The sequence below is a fragment of the Falco punctatus genome (assembly GCF_963210335.1).
Source record: "Falco punctatus genome assembly, chromosome: 2".
In the NCBI taxonomy this organism is placed as follows: Eukaryota; Metazoa; Chordata; class Aves; order Falconiformes; family Falconidae; genus Falco; species Falco punctatus.
Window position 1 is genome coordinate 76,182,029 of NC_137581.1, and position 22,798 is coordinate 76,204,826.

The window sequence follows — 22,798 nt, forward strand, 5'->3', positions numbered from 1 at the left end:
TACCAAAAAAGCCAGTGGCTGCTCTGTTTTTCCTCATCAGGTACATGGTCCAGGATAGAGGAGAAGACATACCAAACTGCCCGTGGTTCATGTTTAAGTTTATATGATAGCCAGGCAGTGGCCAGACACTGCAAAAGACCAGCAGAAACTAAACAAGATGAAGGGAGAGCTCTTCCTTTTCACTCTACTCTTTCCCTGCCCTAGAGATCATTATTTAACATGAGCAAATTGAAAAATGACATGCAGCCATACTTAGTACGTGTTTTTTTTTCTTCCACTAACCAAATTCACATGAGACTTCCCATCTTTCTCTCTCTCCTCTCCCTCCCTCCTTACCTCCCTTTCCCCCCCTCTCTCTTTTTTTTTTTTTTTTTTTTGGCCTCAGGCATTTATAGGCTAGTAATTTTCATTTAGCTTCTCCGATGATTTTTCTCTGCCCAATTGGAGTGGAAGTGGATGAAGATTTAAGTTCAGAGTTTTTCTGTTAGAAACCGGGTTGGTATTGTTCCTGTTGTTTCAGCTGATGCACTGTTTCAAAGGTGCAAGGGTCTACTACCAGTAAATAAGAGTAATGGTATGGATAACGATTCTTTCTGCAGACTTCCCCTGCTCAGAGTATTTTATAGTCACTAACACCAGACAGTGGTATGAGAATGCCTCTGACTATGAAGAGGGGATTTTTTTTTTCCTGTAGATACACAGGACAGAACTTCTTTCTCCCTGGACATGGGAATAATTCCACTGACATCCCTGGGATGGGAATTTTGGGTGAGAAGTGGTACAGAAGTCAGCCACTGTGTCCTGATAAATCTGTAAATATCAGTCAGTATCTGCAAAAGTTGAAATTTCTTCAGTAGGTGAAATGATATACTTCTCAGTTCTCTGGTGTTTAAGAGGAAATCATCCTTCCTAGAAGTATACAAGTGTAAAAGTGATATATATATATATATATATATATGTATATATATATATGTATATATACACATATATATGAGCCTGTCACATTCGTCACCAAGTGTGAAATTCAGCAATTTCATAGGAATTCATAGGTGAATAGATATATGGATGAATAGAGGAAAGGATGGATAGACAGGTAGAGAGATTTTCAAAAGTGTTAAGCCAGACACCAAAGTTTAGTCCAGCTGTTTTGCAAAGCATGCCAAAATTCTGTAGTCACTGAACAAGTGAAAAAGGCAGTCGGAAGATGACCAGGACCTAGCTTGCAAAGGAGATTTACACAGCATCTCTTATACCACAGCAGTGTAAAACCCCTGTGCACTTAGTGACCTGCATGGTGATACCTTCCCTCCCTTTTTTTTTCAATTTAAGGAGGTGAATTGGCTAGGGTAACAAATATATTCCCTGTACTTTTTCACCTCATCTTTTGTCATCCATTTCTCCCTCTAGAAAATGGAGAGATGGTCATAGACAGTGATAAGAAACAAAATCAAGTAGGAGCAGTTCTATCAGGGAAGACAGAAAGAAACATTGCCAGATGCATAGCTGATATGGGGGGTTTTGTTTGGTTTTTTGGTTTGTGTTTTCTAGATTCCAGGATGGGATGTTTCTAATGAAATCAGGGAATGCATGTGGAAAAAAAAGGCTGTGAGATTTACTAGGGATTTGCTGCTGGCCAAATTTCACATTTCAAATAGAGACCACTGTTAGTGTTTTAAATATTATATTCTATAAAAATGCTAAAATCTCACTTGTCAGCATACGGCCACAAACTTACAGGCCCTAAAAACACTTCAACACATGCAACATTGCTTATGAGGAAACCTGTGGGTGTGCTTAAGCTATTCCAGGATCAACCAGAGCTGTCAGTCTGCAAGAGCAGGTTCCAGTTCCTGTGGAATCACAGGAACTCTTGCACCACAGCTGTTATAAAAGGGACAATGAAATAAAATGTACTTCTGGGAACGGCTAATCCAGAAACTGTTTGGGGCTGTTTGGCTGTTGTTCTTGTACTGAACAGGAAAACAAGAAGTGGTATGTTGTTTTCCTTTCATTTGAACTTTGTCTTAACTCTGTCTGAGTAAAGCAGAGAGCTATGCAAGAGACGTACCCCTTTTCCCAAGGAAAAGAAGGGAAAGAGGAAAAAAAAAGAAAAGCCCAAGAGAAAGCCCAGTGACATGAAATGAAACAGCACAGTCTCTACTGCTCTAGCAACTCTTACACAATCCTGGGTTATGACATTATTCAACTGCCACAGGAGGACCGTGAGAGACCTCAGGCAAATGTTTCATCAACTGCACAGCAAGATGTTTCCTGGGCTGTGCCAACAGTGGTTCGGTGGAGATGCAATAGCCCCTCTGTTACAGGGCAGATAAAGCACCCCCGCTAGCTGCTATCTTCAGATGCTAACTCTACAGAAAAGGTTCCTTCTTTCCATCCCTCCATACAGTGTTAAGTTTGAGCTTTTGAAATGTAAGACCTCTAGCCTTCAGCTCTCTCATGTTTGGTTTAATTATTTATTTATTTATTATTATCAGTTTTCACCTTTCTTTTCCTATTGGTTGGTGCCCATCTATCAGCATACGAGCACCTTGTGGACATTTACATAAAGATAAGGAAAGATGGGGCTATGCGAGATAAATATATGTTGACATCAGAAAGAATGGATCTCCAGGGAAAACTAAACTATGAGATGGATTTTGGTTTCATTCTTTTCTTCCCTAATATAATACGTTAGTTGACAGAGAACTGAAGAGATTGTAAAATACTTTCTTTACCACTTATTTCAGTTCAGTTAATTTGGAATTATAGGAAAAATCTATTGGTCCTTTCAGATGAATGCTTTTTACTCACAGTGTGTGTGTGTTCAGCATTGCAAAGATGGGCAAATAAACATGCAAATAAAACCCCAGCTAAATTTTTATTGCATCAGCTACACTCACTGTCCCCGTGGCCACTTTTCAGCCATATGCTACACTGTTAGCCTGGGGGTGGCAGGGGGCAGAGAGGAGGTTATGGGATCAAAGGAAAGAGGTATTCTTGATTTGTACATGTATACTGTAAGTGTTGCTCCAGCAGTAAGTTGTAACCCAATACGTATTTAAGGAAGACAGACATTTTGGCAAGGCATTAATTTAAAAAATTGACATCTGTTTTTCTGGAGGTACTGGAGACCTACAAATCTCACAGACTTTCAGTGAAGCTTTTGGTGGTCAGATCATCTGGAAGTCAGGACTGTGGTAACTTTTTAATCTCAGTAATCTGCCCAGATTTTAAGATTAGTCCTTGGGGAGCTTTATAATCTGTCTTGTAAAGCAAAAGTAAACATCAGTCTGAAATAAAATGGAAGTAGCTGGGAATACTGCGGCATTTGGTGGTGTCCCATTAGCAGGTAATATGAAATGTAAAAGCGATTAATGGCTTCTATTTTCAGACTGAAGGGATGTTAGCCATACAGTTTTCCAAAACTGTAAGAACAACCTGTCAACGAAAGCAGGTTTCCTGAAGTTATGTAGCATTTTGTCTTCTTATATATTGCTCTTAACATCCTCACACATACTGCAGGACACCTGTCCAAACCAGCTTCTTGTTAAGAAAAAAGCCTTCATTTTGTTGAATATGCAAGACACTGTGAAACGATGGTGTTCCCACACATGTCCCTTTATGTACCTTGCAATGCTTTGATAAACTTACATTCCTCAAACACAAGGGTCTGGGCTCGCTATAGAAACCATGGTCTTCTGTGGCCTACGCTATGTAAAAAAACACAGAAGGAAAGGAATGGAATCTGATGTTCCTTTCCCGTCTTAACATCCAGCCTTTGTCAATCTTTTTTTAAGGCTGTACAGCGAGATTACCCAATAAAGCACAGAGAGTTTCACTTTATGAACAGAAGTATTTTTAGGGTTCTCTGAACTAAGTGACTGACATATTTTTAAAAAAGCATAACGCAGACCAAAAAAAAAACGAAGAGGCAAGTAAGAATGAAACAGGATGGAGTACACGTCCTGTTTTCAACATGCAGCACCATCTTTAACTAGCTTTGAAGCACTACATCCTCTTTGCAGAGCATTTAGCAACCCTTTTCTGAAGCAGGCTGTTTTTCTGGAAGTGGGATGTCATGGGCATTTGCCCCCATCTCTGGGGGGATTGCCAAACTTATGAACAAGGGTGGATTTCACTGAAAAATACACATGGCTACTGGGAAAATTCAAACGCCAGAGCTTTTCTGGATAGGGATAATATTTATGTGCACTTTTACCATGCTGAAACTGGATGCGTTCTCCAGTGAAACCAAACTCTGTGAGACATTTGGAACAACAGCTAAAATTTCATTTGTTTTGGAGCTGCCTACTAGACATTTGAAAGCGATCAAAAGCATGTTTATCTTTTTTTTTCTCTTTTCTTTTTTTTTTTTTGACATGAGCTGTCCTTCCATCACTGTCTCCTTTAAATAAAGTCAAAGAGTTTTGAAAATGCTGCTTTTAGAAAAAGACAGAGCCTTGCAACCTGGGAATACGCTTGCTGACTTGCTGTTCTGGGGGCACAGCCGTCAGGCAGCTGCCTCCCCCTGCCAGCATCGACCCAACGTTGCATGGCTCGATGCGTGATGCCGATCGCAATGGGCAGTCTCCGAGGTGGCAGCAGTGCACTCTGTGCGGCGCTTGGTGTTTTTCTGCTTTGCATGGCCATCCCCGTGCTGAGCTCTGCTGCAGGTTTGCAGTCTCAAGGAAGCACAAGGTCTCAGGTCGGTGCTGGCCAGGAGAGGGAGCATTGCAATGACCTGGCCAAGCAACGAGGCCAACCCAGCTAGCCCGGGCGGTAGCCAAATGCCAACTCTCCGTCCACCCCAAGTGCCAGCAGCTCTGCCCTGCTGTCTGCAGCAGCTGTATCTGCACTGATGAGCAGTTTTCATCTCTCTTCTGCTGAGAGCTACCCTAGGCTGTAATTACATGGCCACAGGGAAGAGGTGACAGTGCCTATTACCACCCCCATCCTGAGCCACCCATCTATATGCTTTAGACAAAATTTAAGCTCATTATGTGAGACTTTCTCAGCCAGACTCAGCTGGAATCACTGCAGAACTGAGACATTTTCTGTCAGCTCAGCTTCCCTCCTCTCCCTGGCCTTGTCCCAGCACAGAAGCTAGCCCACGGACTCAGAATGGTGTAGACTAACCTGGTTTGAAATACAGGACTGGAAACAGCATTGGGCACATGGCTAAAATACTAAAATGCCAAAGGAAACCACACCTAGAAGCCTGGCAGAGCTGTTCTCATGCAGATTTCAACAAGCCGCCAACATCTCTGTCACCACCTTGAAGACCTTGCACCTCTGTTGCTTGAGGTTTGCCAAGAGACTGATGCAGGGATAGCTGGAAGCTCATGTCCTGTCTGAGTGTGATACTTTACAAAACTTTCCTCTTATGTGGGTCTTCAAACCTTCAAAACTTCCCAGCAGGTAGGGGGCTTGCCTGGGTGGCCAGGCTGAGTCATACCCAGGAGGTGAAGGTTGCACAGTGCTAGCCACAAGCAGCTGGCTCTCCTGGCTTCTCCTGTTGGAGCAGGTCCCATCTGCAGGAATAACTGAGTACAGCTGGAGTAGGGACAGGACTGGAGCCTCCCATATCCAGGCAGGGCTGCAGAGGCAGTCTCTAGTTTGACCTGACATCCCACCCCAGAAGCTGAAGGAAGTTTTCCAGTTAAAAGCAGTATATATGTTTTTGTGAAAAGCTTTAGTTTTGATGAACTGATATTTTCTGACCAAAAAAAAAAAAAAAAAGAACAGAAAAAGTGTGTGTGTGTGTAAAATTACCTACCATTCCTCATTTTAGCCAGAAGGACAGATGTGACCTGGGGAGCTAAAGAATGTATCATCAGAGAGGGCCCTGACAAGTATAGGTCATGAATTTTGAGTAACTTATTAGACTTCTCCAGTGCCAAGGAGCTGCCTGGAAAGCACCAAGCACAGGACATCTGTGTCTGAACCCTGCAAAGTCAGAATTCCTACAGGCCATGCAGACAAGGAAAAACAGACACCACAGATACACCATTAGCTTTTGGAGCAAAATCTTTCCCAGGTCTCCATTTAGCAACCTGTCAGGCCTCAAGTGCTGTTGGAAGTTTGGTGAGTAGCTTAAAGGTAGGACTGAAACCCCAAGGAAGCACACTACCATGACCACACTGTAGCCACTGCTGCAGTGATGTGGAGCCTGAACCCTCTGAGCTGAGGTGTTTGGGTGGTGGTAGCACCCCAGCTCTACAGGCACATTGCTGCATTCTCCCCTCCAGCATGCCACCCAACAGGAGCTCCCTGGCTATGGTGGTGGAGAGGACAAACCCCAGAAAACCCGAGCTGAGCATGGGGTTGCTCTGCCCCACTCCACTTCCCACAGCTTCTGGAAGAGGGAGAAGAGAGAGGTGGGAGGGAGAAGAGCAAGGGTCGTCTTTCACAAACTTGGATGGGACACTTTTTGTTGTGGCTAAGCTGAACCAAGAGCATCACACTTTTTCCAGATGTGAAAGGGATGCCACAACAAATGCTGTCAGCTTTCCATTACTCCAGGGCCTGCTCCCACCCTGCAGAGCATGGACCACAACACAGCCTGCACAGCCTACCTGATGGTGGCACTGATGGGATAACCTTCCAGATGCACTCACACTAACAAGACCTACTGGAGCCCTCCAGACCCAACTGCATGAAGTTTCCCCACCACAAGAAAAGAGAGAATCAGAAGCTGAAGCCAAATCCCGCCTCACAGTCATGCCTCCACCTTCACTGATTTATTCACCCATGTAACATCTTTGACAGATGAAGCCATGAAGAAAGCAGAAAGCTTCATCATGATGATGTCCCACTAAGTCTATGTTTCCCTTTGGCAGGCCAGGGGAGAGTCCCAGGCAAAAATCTATAACAGACAGTGACAGGGGTGCACAAAGTCTGAGCAGGTCCCTTGGTGAAGCTATAGAAAGATACTGAAGGTCCTTTCTGCACTTCTTTCTGCTTTGCTTGCTAGTTTCTCAGAACCATGTCTACCATTATTCCCATTTGGAGGTTGTTGTACCTCCAAAGAAGAAAGGGTTTATTGTTGAGGCTTCTTAACAGCTGTAGCCATTACAGATTGTTGGTGCCTTTGCTCTGGGAGGCAGCATCCTTCCCATTTTGTATCCTCCACCACTCTTTTGGTTCCTGTTGCCTGCCCAATAATGTTGATTAAGCTTCAGGGCAGAAGCAGCATTTTGCACTTTCTTCTAAGGCTGGGTTTGAATTGCGGAGAAAACTCAACCTTGCTTTCTTTAATAATTCACATGGCAGTATTGTGTGGATACTCTTAACTGCTACTTAAAAGTAATTAATTGATTTTCTGACATATCAGTTAACAATGTATTGCACTGACATGAAGTTGTGATTCTGCTGTTGATTGGGCTGGATGACTAGATGCATCATACTCAGTTCAGGAGCTGAGCTTAAAAGACTCTAAATATATTCTGCTATAAAAGGAAAGGCATTTTACATGTAGTGTTGTCTAAAACTTGAATCCGTATGCTGCCTCCAATGTTGTCAGAGTAAAGTATTTCATTATTATTTACAGTAGACTGATAGTATTTAAATTTAGAACATCCGGTAGGTATGAAAAGCCTGTTTCTGTCAGCTGGAGACAATAGCACATGTGGAACTGCAGAAAGAGGGGAGTCTGCAGAAGTGCTTTATGTGCATACATATCGCTGAACTGGGAGAGGTCGCTGGAGCATCTCCTTTCTCCATAATAAGTTACCTACCCTGTCTGAAACCCAGGAATGCTATGGATTTATATATGGATGAGTCTGAAGCAGGAAGACAGAAAGACAGAACCTGTTTCTGGAGATTAATTGTAGTTTATACAGCTTTTTATCTTTACAGTAAGTCAACAGTTCTAATAAACGCCAGGGCTGGGTGGCAACAGCAGGTTAAATTAATTACTGTGGTCAAAACGTTCAAACCATCCATATTCTGTTAGATAACTAAATAAAAGAAGACTTCATTGCTCTAATGAAATCATCTGAGGAACTGATGAGCATTTATTACACTCAAAAATCACAACTTCAGAAATCTACTGTTTAATTACTTAGGCTTGAAAACTCTGACCTGGATAGATAGTGCATGGGGGACACTACTGGAAATATTTTCATTCCTTATAGAGGATATGAGCTTACTTGCTTGTGATCTCTGCTTTGATATAGGTAATCCCATCATGGATAACTTTGAAGGTCAAATCCCTAACTTTTATGTGTTCCAGAATACTTCACATGTTAAACACTGTTTTGCTTCTGTTCTCGAAGAGTCTTTTTCTCCTTCCTTCAAAGAAGAATTACTACAAAACACCACAGAAATGTAAGTTGAGGAGCAGACCAATTCTCCTCTAAAAGTGTTCTTTTAATAGATATTTTATGGATAATTTATGTTAAAGACTTTGCAGGGAGAAGTAAGTACTTTTATTGTATCAGCTGCAAAAATGGGGGAAAATCAAGAAGCTTTCTGGTGCACAAATGCTTCTTCAGCTATTTATATCCATATTTACCTCAAGAGAGCCTGCCATTTTTATCTTTCATGTGTCAAGAATATGAGAACATTTCTTATACACCCTCAGCCTTGTCACAGTATCTAGAAGCCGCTACAGGAAATTAACTTCACCAAGACCATCCTGTTTACGCAATTACGGTATTAGCTGACTTGACTCTGCGTACATGGCACAGAACAGAGTCCCACACTATGAAAAAATCTCCACCCTCAGAATTATTGATCACCAATCCTCTCCTGAGATTTGACCATGAAAAATACCTGCAACCCTGTTATGACTTATTTTAACTTCAAAAGAAGAGCAATAGAAGAATGTTGGCAGATTCAGCAATGAGCTTTTTGTGGGGTGTTTAGCTTCAGAATAAATGAGTTTTGAAAAAGAAGTCATGAATTATTAATGGTCCCCTCTGTAGATGGGAGAAAGTGTCAAGATTTTGCTGAAGTCATGAATTGATTTTCTGACACAACAATTGCAAAGACGTGAAAGCAGCCACTTGAACGGTAGTGTCAGATGTATGATCCGTCAGTAAATGGGATTCCTCCTCTCACTTACCAGCACTGCTCGTGTGCCATTGATTACGCCGTATTATATAGCCCACAGTAATACTGATGGGGAAGAAAGAGCAGGAAAAGTAGGCAACAAATTATAGGGTGGGTGGATGCGTAAAAGAAAACAGACTGAAAAAACCCTGCTTTATAAAGCTGGATAAAATGTTATGGCCAAAGTATTTTTTTTTCCCACTGAAGTAATGCAGATATAGGCTAAAACAACATTTCATGATTTTATGCCTATTTTTTAACTTATTTTGCTCAAGGAAGAGCGAAAACTATGAAAATGAAATGCTTTACAACTGTTTTCAGAATGAAATTTTTATTCAAATATTTTTACTGGAAACAATACTTTGCATTTAATTTTATTTTGAAATTGTTCTAAAAGCCTTGGCAGCTGAAACCATTACTCTTAGGTTTTTTCTTGGTTCTAATTAAATTTTAAAGTGATTTGCCAAAATTCTCAATAGTCTGCTTTGAGTCAAACCAAAACAGAGTATTTTCTGTGTCCTTCTCCAATTTTATTTTTTTTTTACATAGCTGGCACTGACAGAACAGTTACAGTCATTCTACCAAGAACCAATTCACCTTTCTGAAAATACCTGATTTTGCATGTGTCTCTTACTGTTCCTGTCAGCCAGAACAGGGATGTTGGATGCCACTGGTCTCATCCTTTCCAAAAGCCATTTCTCTCCTCTTGAATTATAAATGTAGATGTGGAAGAAACAGTATAAACTGAAGGGCTTCCTCACTAACCTGGTCAAAAGTCAGTATGAAAATAGAGCATCTTTCAAGTCTTTATCTCAGTTTAGTATTTCAAACCCCAAACTCACAGAAGGACACTCAGAAATATTATTACTCCAGACCAGCACAGGTAGCAAAGGACTGAGTGCTTTTCTATTTTTTCTCATTTTGTATTGGAGAAAAAAAGGCATATTCCTTTCTAGAAGTTATTGTAGGCTCATGAGAAGAGCAAGCCACCTTTAGCTTTTGGCTGCTGCCCTCTCCCTACTCATAAATCACTTGCCCAAAGCAGGAAAGTTAAATATATTTTCTACTGGGATCTGGGGTGGTAAGCCCCTGCATCAGCCTTTGGAGCCTGGAGCAGCAAGAAGGAAAAGTAGAAGTCTATCCTTCACAGATTTTTGAAAATAATATGCTGCAAAACAGAAGAGATTATATAAGCATTGGAAATTTGCTGAATGACATCAGATTTAAGGTAACAGACAGCATTCTGGAGTCGACACATGTATTTGAATGACTCTGGTTTCATATGTGGCTTCTTTTTTAAAAAAACCCCTTATTATTTGTCATACTCTTGCTGGTCTTCCATTTTATGATTCAGGAAGAGTCAGCGGTTCCTAACTTTTAGTGGATACAGCGAGAATGATGATCCGTACTGGAGTCAGATGTCAATATTTCAATGCAACATTTTTTTTCCCATGCTGATTTATCACATTTGATCTTTTAATGACAAAAAGGATCTGCTTCAGATAATTTTCCTTGAAAATATTTTGAAAATAGTTTGAAATTTTGATAGTTGTAATTGTGTTTCCTCATTTCTCGAGGGAAAAGAATACTTTCCTGTTTGAAATATTTTGAAATTAATTTTGTGATAGTATTTTCTGTGGTTTAAGGTTAAACAGTATCTAAGTATGAGTGGCATTTTATGTTTATTTTCATTTTATGAAATATTTCACTGGAAATTTCATTTCAATGGAAACCGTGTGCCTATGCATGTGTGTGGGGAGGAAGGTCTTTTCATCCAGCTGTGCCCTAAACACCTTGACTGCCATCAGAATTGTGGTAAAATGGTTCCTGGCATTAGGTGGTGCAAACTGCTGTTATAATTTGCCCTGAATTAGATTAGGTGAGAGCAGCGAGGAACAGCAGCTTATGCTGTCATTTCCCTTGGGGACTGATTACTGCTTTCCTGCCATCTAAAGAGTGTGAAGCAGAAAACTATAGGAGGCCATATATATGCTATACTAGTAGCATTTCAGCACTGCAGGCTTGATGAAGAAGGATCCACAAATTTGGTGCTTGTTCACCAGCAGTGGTGAGAATGAAAACAGGATGCGAGGCGGCAGCATGCTGTGGCTGGCAATGTGAAGGTGAGGCAGCAGCTCCTGCAGCCAAGACCCCTGCCCATGCTGGGGAGGACCCCTGGGAAGCTGTTTCCCAGCCCAGCCACGTGCCAGGACCGCCTTCTGCAAAGCCTCAAGCGGGGATGGTGTTGACCTCTTTGTATAAAAAGGGATTTGCAGAACCCCATGCTGGGACACGGGTTTAAAACAATGGCAAGCTTATCTGCAACACAGAAAGCCAATGACTTCAACGGGGTTCTGATGGCAGATAAAAGCAAGGCAGAGCCTGGCAATAAAAGGTGATGTGAAGAGGTGGTCAAGAAAAGTTTAGAGCACATTGGAAGGATTGGTTAATGCCAATTTTACAAGGAAATCTGCTGTGCAAGAGCAAGGCAGTGATAAGTAGCTAGGGACTGAGTGAAAGATGAGGAACTCTGCAGAGTTGTTCAAATTGTGTTGCTGAATTCCAGCCACAGCTTCACGTGGTGGGAAAGGCAGCCTGCTCTGTGTTTTTGTACATTGATGATGAGTTGCCTGTAGAATTTAGTGGTCTTTGTTCACTTCTTAGTGGTTTGTATCCCACCACACATCTGGCTCCTTTCCAGTGGAGCCTCAGCACTGCAAAAAATCATTTAACAATTATCATGGAGATAACAATATTTCTGTCTCCGATTGGGTGGTCTATTTTATAGCCAAAAAGAAATTAGATCCAGGAAGTGACAGGTATTTCTGAGGCTAAAGCTTGATAGCACTGAACAGGAAATTCAGAAGAATGTGTCACACAATTCCCAGGAAGACAGAGGCTGGATGTTTGCAAATGCATGCAAAGTAATGGAGGAGCACAGAGGAATATTTTATCTCTTTAGAAAACACAGGCTGCTGGTGCATATTTCCATAGCACTTCTGTCCATTTTCATTTCCCCAGTACAAGGTGTAACCTGGACATAAGTATGTATAGCATACATGCAGAAGGGATGCAGGGAACACCTAATTCCAGGATGTGAAAGATACGTATTCCAAACTGTTTAACTACCTCCGTAACCATGAAACACACCGTGATATCCACAGTTGCCTGGATATCTCTTTTCTCTCTGAGTAGTATTTACTGCTGATACCTCTCTTCAAGTAAGGGAACCAGGTGGTATTAAGAGTCTATAATACTGCCTGACGTGAGGGCAGTCGCATGGAAACACACAGGAGGATGCGCTCGGGTGTCAAGTGTGCCATGGACCTGAATTCTGCCTCCAGAAACTGTCACTGGTACCTGTGACACAGACATAACCGCTCAGAGCAACAAAATGTTACAAAAGCTATATACGGATTAGAAAAAAGAAAATATTTCCCTGCCTCTAGCCCCTCTCCTTTCCCTGCTGCACTAGACACGGGCAGTGCAGCCCCTGTTCAGAAGCTGGTGCACATTTTGATGGTAATTCTTCATTAGGCACTTGGCATTCCGCAATACAGGCGATGCTCCATGCAGAACAACAGTTAGTATTGCTAGATGTTTAAAGGGTACCTGCTAGGGGAGACTGACAATGACTCCCCTGCACTAAAAACCCTTGCCCCTGAAATCGTGGAGTCTTTCAGCAAAGTCTGAGTGATGGCTGAGGGCTGTAGAGCTGAAGGCAGATGGGTAAAGCTGCTGAATCTCTGAAGAATCAGTGAAAGATAAAAGTAAAAAAAACCCGCACAGAGCACATGATCCTTCCTTGTCAAAACAGTAATAATGGTATAAAAAAAAATGACCACCAAGAGGGCGAACCAGTGTCAGCACTGATCTTTACAGAGTTTCATAGGCCCCAGAAAGACACCTCTCGGGCTGTAGCCTCTGAAATGCCCCTGAATGAGTAAAATGTCCCATGTCTGGGCTCGATTCCCCCATCTGCAGGGGCTGCCTGCTGGGGGCTGTGTACGTGAGCATCCTGCCTGGCGCAGGTCATCTCTGAGCCACCTGTCAGGGGGGCCTGCAGCACGGCTAGACCCCACCATGAGTCACGGAAGGGAGACAAAGCTTTAGCTGCCAGTTTGACGAGCTTTTCCCTGGTTCTTCTGCTCCAAGCAAGTTTAGCCCTCCTTTTTTTTTTTTTTTTCCTTTTTTTTCTTTTTCCCTCTAGCTCTCCTCATGAGTTTGCTGTGAACATTTGTGCAAAATCCAGTATGGGTGGGAAAACATGGTGCCCACATCCAGCACAACCCTGCCTGCTTTTCATGTGCTGCGTTCTGCTGTTGCTGTGACCACCGTAAGGATTTTGCTTTCTCCAGCAGACAAGGGCAGGCCATGTTCAGCGGGCTCAGTGCCTGAGAGGCACACCTTTCTCTGCTAGTCCATGCAAATGCCACACAAATTTTCTGAGCTCCTTCCTTGCTAGGAGGTGGTGGGGCATCCCGTAGAGCAGCAGCAGCAGGTAACGGCCACTGCACTGCCATGCAAATCTAGTAAGGGGGTTGTTTGATTTCCCTTACGGGGAAACACCCCATGCTCGGTGCAAGGTGGAGCAGTTCAGAAATCTATGGCTATCAAACCAGACAGCCAGATAAAACCTCCCTGCTCTCACGTGCAGGATGGCAGCAGGAGGATCCACTCTGGCTGAGCACAGTTCCTTGTCCACACAGGGTTTTCAGGTTATACATAGCCACAAGCTTCCCACAGTTTTCCATACAAATATTCCACAATTATATTTTGCTGGAGGTTGGTATGAAAAGTACTTGAAGATTTGTAATGAGAGCACTCGAGTTTCTGTTTCTTGAATGTAGTGCTGTGTGGTCTGACCAACAAGGCAGCAATTCAATCAAAGGGAGCATAAAGAGGAAGAACTGGCACCTTGATGGAGCTGAAGTATAGGGACCCACATTTCATTTGCCAAAAGTGGTTGCTACCTATTTCATCATCGTAGAAATGACGGGGGCATTAAATTGTATCCATACATAGAGGGGAAAAAAGAAAACATATAAAAGATGTAGGAGTCAGCTTAAGATATGGATGCTGAATGTTTGGGAAAACTGGTGGCCTGTTTTAAGAACACTCACCACAGACACATTTCTCAGCAGTTTTCTTGTAAACAGACTTTATCTTTTGGTTTGATAAAAGTTCAGGGACAGATGAGTAAGACTGTCAGTGTTCTTGGCAATATTTCATAAGTTTGTCCTTGCATTTCATGTCTCTATGTTTACCATAGGTAAATTTTGGCTGAAATCCTGACACCACTTGAATGAATGGCAAAAGTCCTCCCTCTCTTAGCTGATCAGCTGGCATCAGAGATATGCTGTATATGTTTAGGATTGCTCTGCCTGCTCAGATTAGAGGCTTCCATCCTGCTAGCACTGCTCCATGCCCCACAGCTACCGGGATACACTCCAGGGTTCTCACAAAGCATGCAGGTGGCTGCAAGGCAGCAGCAAACCCTCACTACAGCAGAGATCAGCTGTGCGGTCTCCCGTACAAGATGTCTCCATGGACTAGTTATAAAAACACTCATCAGCAATAATATAGATGAGGCTGATCTTTCTAGGGACAGGGAATGGATGGAGTGACCTCTTGAGGTGTCTTCCAGCCCTGCTGTTTTAAGATACTACAAAATTTTCTTACAAATCCCATCAGCTGGGTTGTGATCCCCCTCTTTGAACTCAGTGAATCGGGAACGGGTTGCTGACAGCAGCATATAAACCACTGTGTGTATGTGTGTGTGTGTCCATTTGTGCATGTGTGAGTGTGTGAGTACACACGTGTATGTGTAGTAGGCTACTTGATCTCCATTTATAACAGCCTTTGCCTGTACTCATCAAAGATGGAGTGGTGAACAGAGATATGATGTAAAGGACACTATGCTCACTTATTTTATACATTTGTAATATCTACCCAGAATGCTTTCTTTAACAACACTGTCATTTCCATAAAATGTTTCAGATTAGAGAAGATCTTGGCTAAATTTAGCTTTTATGGAAGAAAGAATAAAACATAATTAACTGTTTAAAGAACAAAAACACAAACCACATGAAGCAATGAAACTTGTTGGCGAGAAATCTAACAGTAGTGCTTGGTAGCAAACCCATCTCCTGTGGAACAGATGTTTGGGATTTTACACAAAAATAGAAACTACAATAATGTCAAATGCTTTACTGCCTGAAAAACTGACAAACACTGAGTGTTGCTCTTCAGGCACCACAAATTTCCAGGTTGTACAGAGATGCCACAGAAAATGGAATGAAATTAAAGCAAAACAGCGGCAAAGAAATATTGACCAATTTTTTTTAAATCAACTCCATGAACTAGCGATGTCTCTCCGCCTTCAGGCAGCTTTTAGTGCAGTCTGAATGGCTAATTATTGCCAGCAGTGCTGGAAAAGCTGGTTTGCAGGCACTTGATTACCCTTGAAGTATTGGGCTCTGTTTTCAGCAAAGCTGTACACAACTTTCTATAAATTCTGCTTAAATAGGCTTGTTAGCTCTCCACCCCCCTATTTTATAAACAAATATTGGGACTGTTCATATGGAGAAGGTAGAAAAAACAACAACAACAAACCCCCTCGCGTGGTTGTCTCATTTCGCAACAGAAGAGAAAATCGGTGGCCTGATTTCCAGGGGTGACTCAGATGGGGAGCTATAAGACTTTGGTACCTCTGCCCTGTATTGTGGCTTTTAGGGTAAGTAGCAGACTGGGATAGGAAGCTACATTAGCTGGAGCACCATCCTTCGATGCCTGTTGTAATATCTGTTTGGAGCCTGGATGAATGTGTTAGGATGGATTCCTCATAAAGGAGCTTTAAAAAAAATTCAGTTTTGGACCAATGGTTCGTGAGACATCACTGGTGTAGAGCTTGCCTAGACACTATGTTGGCTGTGCATGTGCCCCATGAGTTAAACCCACCAGAATAAAGGGAGATGAAATACCCCAGAAGACTCTGCATGAATTTTCTAAGTGGGTGTTCATGTTTTATATCACCATATGATGCTGTGCAGCTTCGTACAAAGGAAGACATCAGTCCCTGCCACACACACGCACATACTCACGAACGTGTACATGCTCCCCAAAGCTAAACAGATGTCACACCAAGCCCACATCTCAACCAAAATTTTCCAATAGTCAAAATAGAAAACATCAGGCCAAACTTAGCCTCCTCTGATGCGTGCACACACACCACTTTCACTTTGATTCAGTCTTCTGAACATATGGTTTCCTCTCTTCTCCTGCCTCCCCTCTCCTTCGTATTTCAAAGTTGAGAAGATATAATAAATTGAATTTAAATATTACGTCTGCAGTGGACACCACGGGAAGGCAGGAAACCCAAAAGCAGAGCTGAAGCTTTGATGGGCAGACCAAGAACCGGTTCCCATCACTGAGGGAGCAGGAGTTTCCTATGGATGTGGGCCACTGTGGGAACAGTGGTGTACACCAAGTCGTGCGCTGCGCTGACACCCTGGCCTGGGGCGAGGGGGACAAGGCTCAGATGCACACCTCTGTCCTGGGCAGCTCCTGCCTGCTCCTGCCTGCAGGGGCTGTCGCTTTGTGTCCCTTTGCCAGGCTTGTACAGTGTGCTGCACTGGCAAAATCTAAACTGAAGTGAGGTTTCCTCTCTTCCTTCCTATTCTTTTGTTTGGGACGCTCTTTTAATGCTATTTGGCTAAACAGTTGCAAAAAAACCCCCAGCACCCTCTGTACCCCTAAAAATCAAAGACACATTTCTTGAATAGAATTTAAGTGGAGGGTTCATTTCAGGCACTGGTTTACTTACTCACATGACCAGGATGCTTTCATGGGTGCTATCACACATACTGTATCTTTTTCCTTGTTTACCCGGATGCCTGGAACAGCAAAGAGAGCCACAGGCAGGATGCCAGTTACCCCAGAAATCCCCGAGACCTCCATAGAAGGCAAAAGTCATGCACCTTCCAGGAGATGTTCAGCATTTTATCATGCTTTACAGGATTAGATGGTAGGAACTAAACAGAAAGCTGAGATGCTTTTGAAAGCAAATGCTTCTAGAGTGTGTGAAGGGAAGTAGGGTTTGTCCACATCGCAAAGCTGAAACTCTCTTTGTGCTGTTTTCAGGCTAGGAGATGTTTTTTGAAAAGCTTGTGTGTAGCACCATTCTCAGCCCTTTTTAAGTATGGAGAAGAATGAGGTAAAAATTTGGAATTTGCTCCTCACTGGCATAATGCAGCTTTTGAGATTGACTTGACACCAGCTTTTAATATAATGATGGGGGAAAAAAAAGTGCAGCCAAACCCAGTCCTTTCAGCAGGTAGGTAGAATTAAGCAAGGCAAGTTTGTACATACCAAGGCTGAATTTGGTTCATGTTCTGTCTATTATCTAAGCAATTAGATTTTATTATTAAATCATTTAGGATTAAAATTCTGTTTGGAAAATTATTCTTATTTAGCTGTACCAGTGGGAAAAAAGAAACAACCCTGAACAAGAAAACCCAGGAGCCAATAATCTCTTTTGCACTCATATTGTACTTTGGATCCAACAGATTTTTGTTGAATGGAGAGGGAAAAAAAGCGATTCCTTCATAGTCTGAGCCCTCGTTTCCTCAGCCTGGAATGAAGCTGTACATGTCCATCTTCTTTCCCAAATTCATGAATAAATTAAAAAAAAAGCTGACAGTGCTGAACTTTTCTGGAACTGTATATTGTAATAATATTGGCTCCAAAACACTGCTGTAAATTCTTGCATATTTTGTTCAACTTCGCTTCTTCCCACATGCAAGTTTTATATTGGTATGCAAGTTCGTTATTGCTTTATGTCCTACAAACATGCAATCAAAAGAAAAAAACTGAGGCCAATATAAGTGGAGTTTTCAATATCTTGTTATTTGCCTTTGCAAATGTAAAGATCCTTTGACCCTACTTTAGCAGTATACACAATACTAATTGTCTTTTATGTAGCTCTTTTCATCCCAAAGAATTTTGTTGAGCGTTTCTGATCACAGAGGATTTGGAAGCACCAAATAGGTGCAACCACATCTGAGGTGGAACGTGGGAGTTTTTTAACCTGAAGAGGAATAAATTACTCAGTAGCCTACAGGGAGAAGTCAGGGGCAGGGGCAGGGGCCCTGAAAGCCTGGTGCAATGTTGCATTGCAAATTTATGGTTTCTTCAAGATTTGTGTTGAAGCGCCAGTAAAACCTTGCACCACACATTTAGTCTGGAGGACTCTTCCATGAGTACATTTACCTGGCTTATGTAGATGGATGAAATCTCAGCTGCCGGCAACAAAGCCATCTGTCTACCATGGCGTGTATATGCTAAATCTCCTTGGCCATGTTCACGTATGTCACTGTCCCTACGGTGTGTCCCCCAGCTGGAGGTGGTGGGCAGCAGAGCATTCCTATCCAGGGAGTTCACTCCCAGAAGACTCCTCTTGGCTTTCCCTGCTATCCCACCCAACACCAAATGGCTGGGTGTGCCCAGGGTAGCATGGGTGCCTGGAAAGGGTGTCTGAGAAAGTCAATGTGTGTGCTGAATGTGCTTGAATGATCTGAGATACAATTAATAATAGTAGGACCCAGTCTAGCTTAGGCTCCAAATCTTCAGATGAAAGGAAAAAATAACATGTGGTCTGCCATGTGTTAAGTATTTGCCTGTCCTTGAATGTCCTTGTTAAACGTGTTCTGAATTAGAGATTTCTAAACACCACAAATAACTGTATTTTATTGTATGTATCCATTAGTAACTGAAAATAATCAGAAGCACCAAATAATAAGAATTAAAACCAAGGGCAGTGCAGTGGAAGTTGTTTGCCCTAAGTTCAGAGGTGCCGATGCACCCTGCCTGGGGCCTTTGCGGGGGACCAGGTCTGTGGGCTTTGCTTTTGCCCTTGGGCACGGTGGCACTCGTCCCCCTCCTTGGCATCCTCCCCTCCGCCCACCTGGGCCCCTTGGTCCTCCCAGGCTTATTACAAGAGGGAAGAGCCACCACCACAGCTGCCGTGTGGCTTTTTAAAACTTTCCATTTTCCTGGCAGCACTTGCTGCCATCCAGGTTTGGTACCTGAGCCTCCTTGTCTCCTCACTTCCTTGGTGAGCAGGACAAGAGCTGATGCGTGGGCTCAGCCTTGCCACTGCACGCTCCTGTGCATTGGATAAACGATTCCTCCTTCCCCACCCTGCAGCATCTCCACCTAGAAGTAGCTCCTTTTTGTATTTTATAAGTTTCATTTGGGAAAATCCTCAGAGCCTGTTGCTTGCAGGTGACTTGTAAAGGAATTATTTTTATTCACAGAGGTGCCTCGAAGCTGACATGTCTCTACCTGTATGCTCTTTACAAATCATTTCCGTCAATATGCTTTTATTCGATGACTTCCCTGTCTCAAGATGATCCTATATGTTTTCTGTTATGGTTTGGACATTTTCTTAAATGTTTTCAAGGTCTTTCCCCTGAGCAACAGACCTTTTTATCTCCCAGACTTTTAAAATCATTGCTTCTGCATGTGTGATGTTATGTTGATTACAGTAAAACTGGAGAATTCTCTTAAATGTCAGACTGTCTGCTCTGCTGCAAATGCCTCGCTGCTTTATTCACCCCAACTCTTTTTGAAGGTCACTTTACTAAAACCAAATAACAGTAAGATTAATGTAAGGATTCTCGTTTCGTAATAGTCTAGAAACCTAATGATAATTTTATTGTTTGATGTTTTGTTATAGACAATGATTTTTGGTGTTTTTTTATGAAGATCAGGGATTGGGTTCTTTAATGAAAAACATATGCTGTAACTTAAGCTTAGTAAGCTAAGACTGTCTCTGTGTCCCACAAAACTATGCTAAATCCTTTGATTTATGTTTGGTATTTTGAACCATGCAATACAATTATCTTATCCATTCTAGAAATACCAGAAAAAGAGAGAGAGAAAAGCTTTAGAGTTCATATGTCAAATAGACTCAAATATTTTCCTTGCAACTATGACCAAGCCTTTGCTCCTTGCATTATTGTTAGGGAGATTTGCAAATTTTCCTTCTAAGGGTGACAAAAATGTGAACTAATTACCACAGTAGTGACACTCCACTCACTTGTCCATAATACTTTTACCATAAATGAAGCAATTTCACTTTCACCATCTCATTTACTTGCTTTCTGTTTTAGTGAAGAGAAACTCCTCACCATTGAAGTCTTATGGTCTAAGCAGAGCAAATAGAGACTGAAAATAGGGGCTTAGGGCCACGTAGGGAGCGAAAGCCTAGTAACCAGGACTGTTATTACATAGAAAATAGAGTAAAAATAAATCACATGAGTTATATTTTCAAGTGAGTTTATTAACCTAAAGTAGATGAGGTGTATACGTATCAATGCAATTTTTTCAGACACAATTTTAGTGTACTCTTTTTAAATGCTGTGCATGTGGCATGCTTAGTGCATATACGTTTTCCTGATAAAGCCTGGAGTGTCTGGCTGTATTCCACAGTTCAGTTTAGATTGCAGGAATTTTTTCTTTTTTTTTTTTTATTTATTTTATTTAATATATATCAAACATCAGCCAGATTACCTTTCTGAATGGAAATACTTCCTCTTTTTGTCTCTATCAAAATATATGTCAATGTTAATGTTACTGATCTTTACAGAAAATTACAGATCACAGAAAATTTGCGCAGAAGAAAAAAGAACAGAATAAATAACTGCAGTAAGAAATGTTTGGGGGAATAACAGTAAACACTATTCTGTAATTATTCAATGAAAAAAACCCTACCTAAGTCTTTAAAAATTGCAAATGCACCAAATAATCAGAGCAGAATAAAAATGTTGACTGCAGCAGAAAATGCATGAAACCACATTAACCAAATTACTGCAAGTTCAAACTTCAGCTTCATTGGCAAAAACCTCAGCCTCCAGTACCCTAGTTAAGAGAGTTTGCAGTTTGTCACTTGTGGTACATTCTTTCTTATTTTTAGGCTTGATCCAAAGCCCATTAACATAAATCAAAAATTTCCCATTTACATCCATGCATTTCTTTAGGCTATATTTAGCACGCTGAAGCACGAGACTACGTTTTAAGCTTTCGCTTAAGGGAATGACACCAAATGGGCAAAACATTAGTGCTGTACGCTCCCTAAATTTCTGTATATTTTGTTAAACTGTAAGCAGTAAGGACTTTTGATTGCCCCTGACTACAAAGTTAACTTTCTTAACTATGTGCACCCAGCTATAATGATAATAACAATCTAAAGTATCCTCTTTTATGGAAAGTGGATCACAAGGTCATGGTTTGCATCTCGTGACTTGCACAGAAACTGGCGGGACCTCTGGCTGAAACTTATCAAAGCACTTAAATGTGAAAACTAATAATGTGTTAGGGTTTTTCAGAGGTGATATGGCTTAAGAATGTGCTTAATATCTGGAAAGCTCTTTACTGCTGTGCTGGAAGGTGCTGTCCTGTGAAGGGGAGCCCAGGTGAGAATGTACACGCATGATGCTATTCCTGGGTCACTCTGGTTTCTAGCAACTCCTCTGACATTTCAGGAGTGTGTGCTGGTGAAAGCCTGGGAGCCCAGCACGGGGGATTTGGGGATAATAACTCACTGCTGGTGACCTTCCCTTTCAGGACATGTCACTGTGCAAGGGACTCAACAGTGGCATTTTCCTCTGCCTGACACTGCAGCTATGTTTCTGCTTCATCTCCAGAAGTGCCATCCACTCCATCGCTGGGAAGCTGTGGGACTGTGTAACACATGAACCCGTGCTGTGCTCGGACCCTGCCCAGATGCCCTCCCTCTTTGATGTCTTTTTTTTTCTTCTTTCTTTTTTTAAAGTTCTGGTTTAGAAGGTGGTAAGTTTCTAATGTTTGAAAAGCAATTGTCACACCGCCGCGCACGTGAGAGGAAACAGCACAGACCACCCGAGTCCAATCCTTTATGTGGACATTTAATCTCCTCCACCAACATCAAAGCCCTTGCTCTGACATCCAGTTGCATTGCCTCATGTGAGCTTTCCAGTTCGTCTTCTCTTCCCTCTCCCCCCCCTACTCTTTCTCTCCTTACTTGCTGCACTTAATAATGCTACCTAAAGCGATAGCTTTTTTCCTCCTTCCTCCTCTTAAAATGGCAACCTCCCTCCTAGATGTATATATTTGTAGTTCAGCAGCCTGAGCTGGGGTGAGCACTCAGCCTCCCCTAGCCTGGTGGCTGTGGTGGGACAAGGAGGCACAGGGGGGCTACAGGGGATGTGGGGGGACAGGGTGGCCAAAGAGGGGGCAAGGAGATGCCAACACTTGAGGCCAGCAGTGTGCCATCCTTCCTCGCCTGGGTTTCTTGTGGGCATCAGGGCAGGCAGCATGGACAAGGCTTTCACCCCGTGGCTGGAGATACCCCCATGTGCCTGCCAGTTGAAAGGCAGAGATTAAAGCTGCCTAAATTGGAATGGGCTGGGCTTGAAAGGGGTGAACGGGTGGGCACACCAGGCACAGCTCTTCCGAAGAGCTGTTCTGCAGGCTGCTTGGGGAGCAGAGAGGTCTCCCTGCACAGACACTGCTCGGGGTGGGGGGCCAGGTGAATGTTACAGAGCCGAGCGGCACTGCCAGAAAGACCTGCAGCTTCAGAAACCAAGGGGCTGTTCCTTCAGAAAAATACCATTAAAAAAAAAATATCAAAATGTTTCCCCCCACCAAAGGAATGGTTTTCCACTCTCCACTGGTTACAACCAGCTTTACATTCCAGTGCTTC

At 42.5% G+C, this 22,798-nt stretch overlaps 1 protein-coding gene across 8 annotated transcripts in view; it reads right to left on the minus strand.

The window, feature by feature from the left end:
- Nucleotides 1-22,798, minus strand: part of RUNX1 (RUNX family transcription factor 1) — a 178,253-nt gene that overhangs the window by 93,494 nt on the left and 61,961 nt on the right. For 5 of the 8 annotated variants that reach the window (XM_080374719.1, XM_080374728.1, XM_080374727.1 and 2 more), the window contains one exon: nt 4-128. The exons of the other annotated variants lie outside the window; for them this stretch is intronic. In XM_080374719.1, the coding sequence (XP_080230845.1) occupies nt 4-91 (88 nt within the window). In that variant the 5' untranslated portion in view covers nt 92-128. The remainder of the gene's footprint in view (nt 1-3; nt 129-22,798) is intronic. 8 annotated transcript variants of the gene reach the window in all.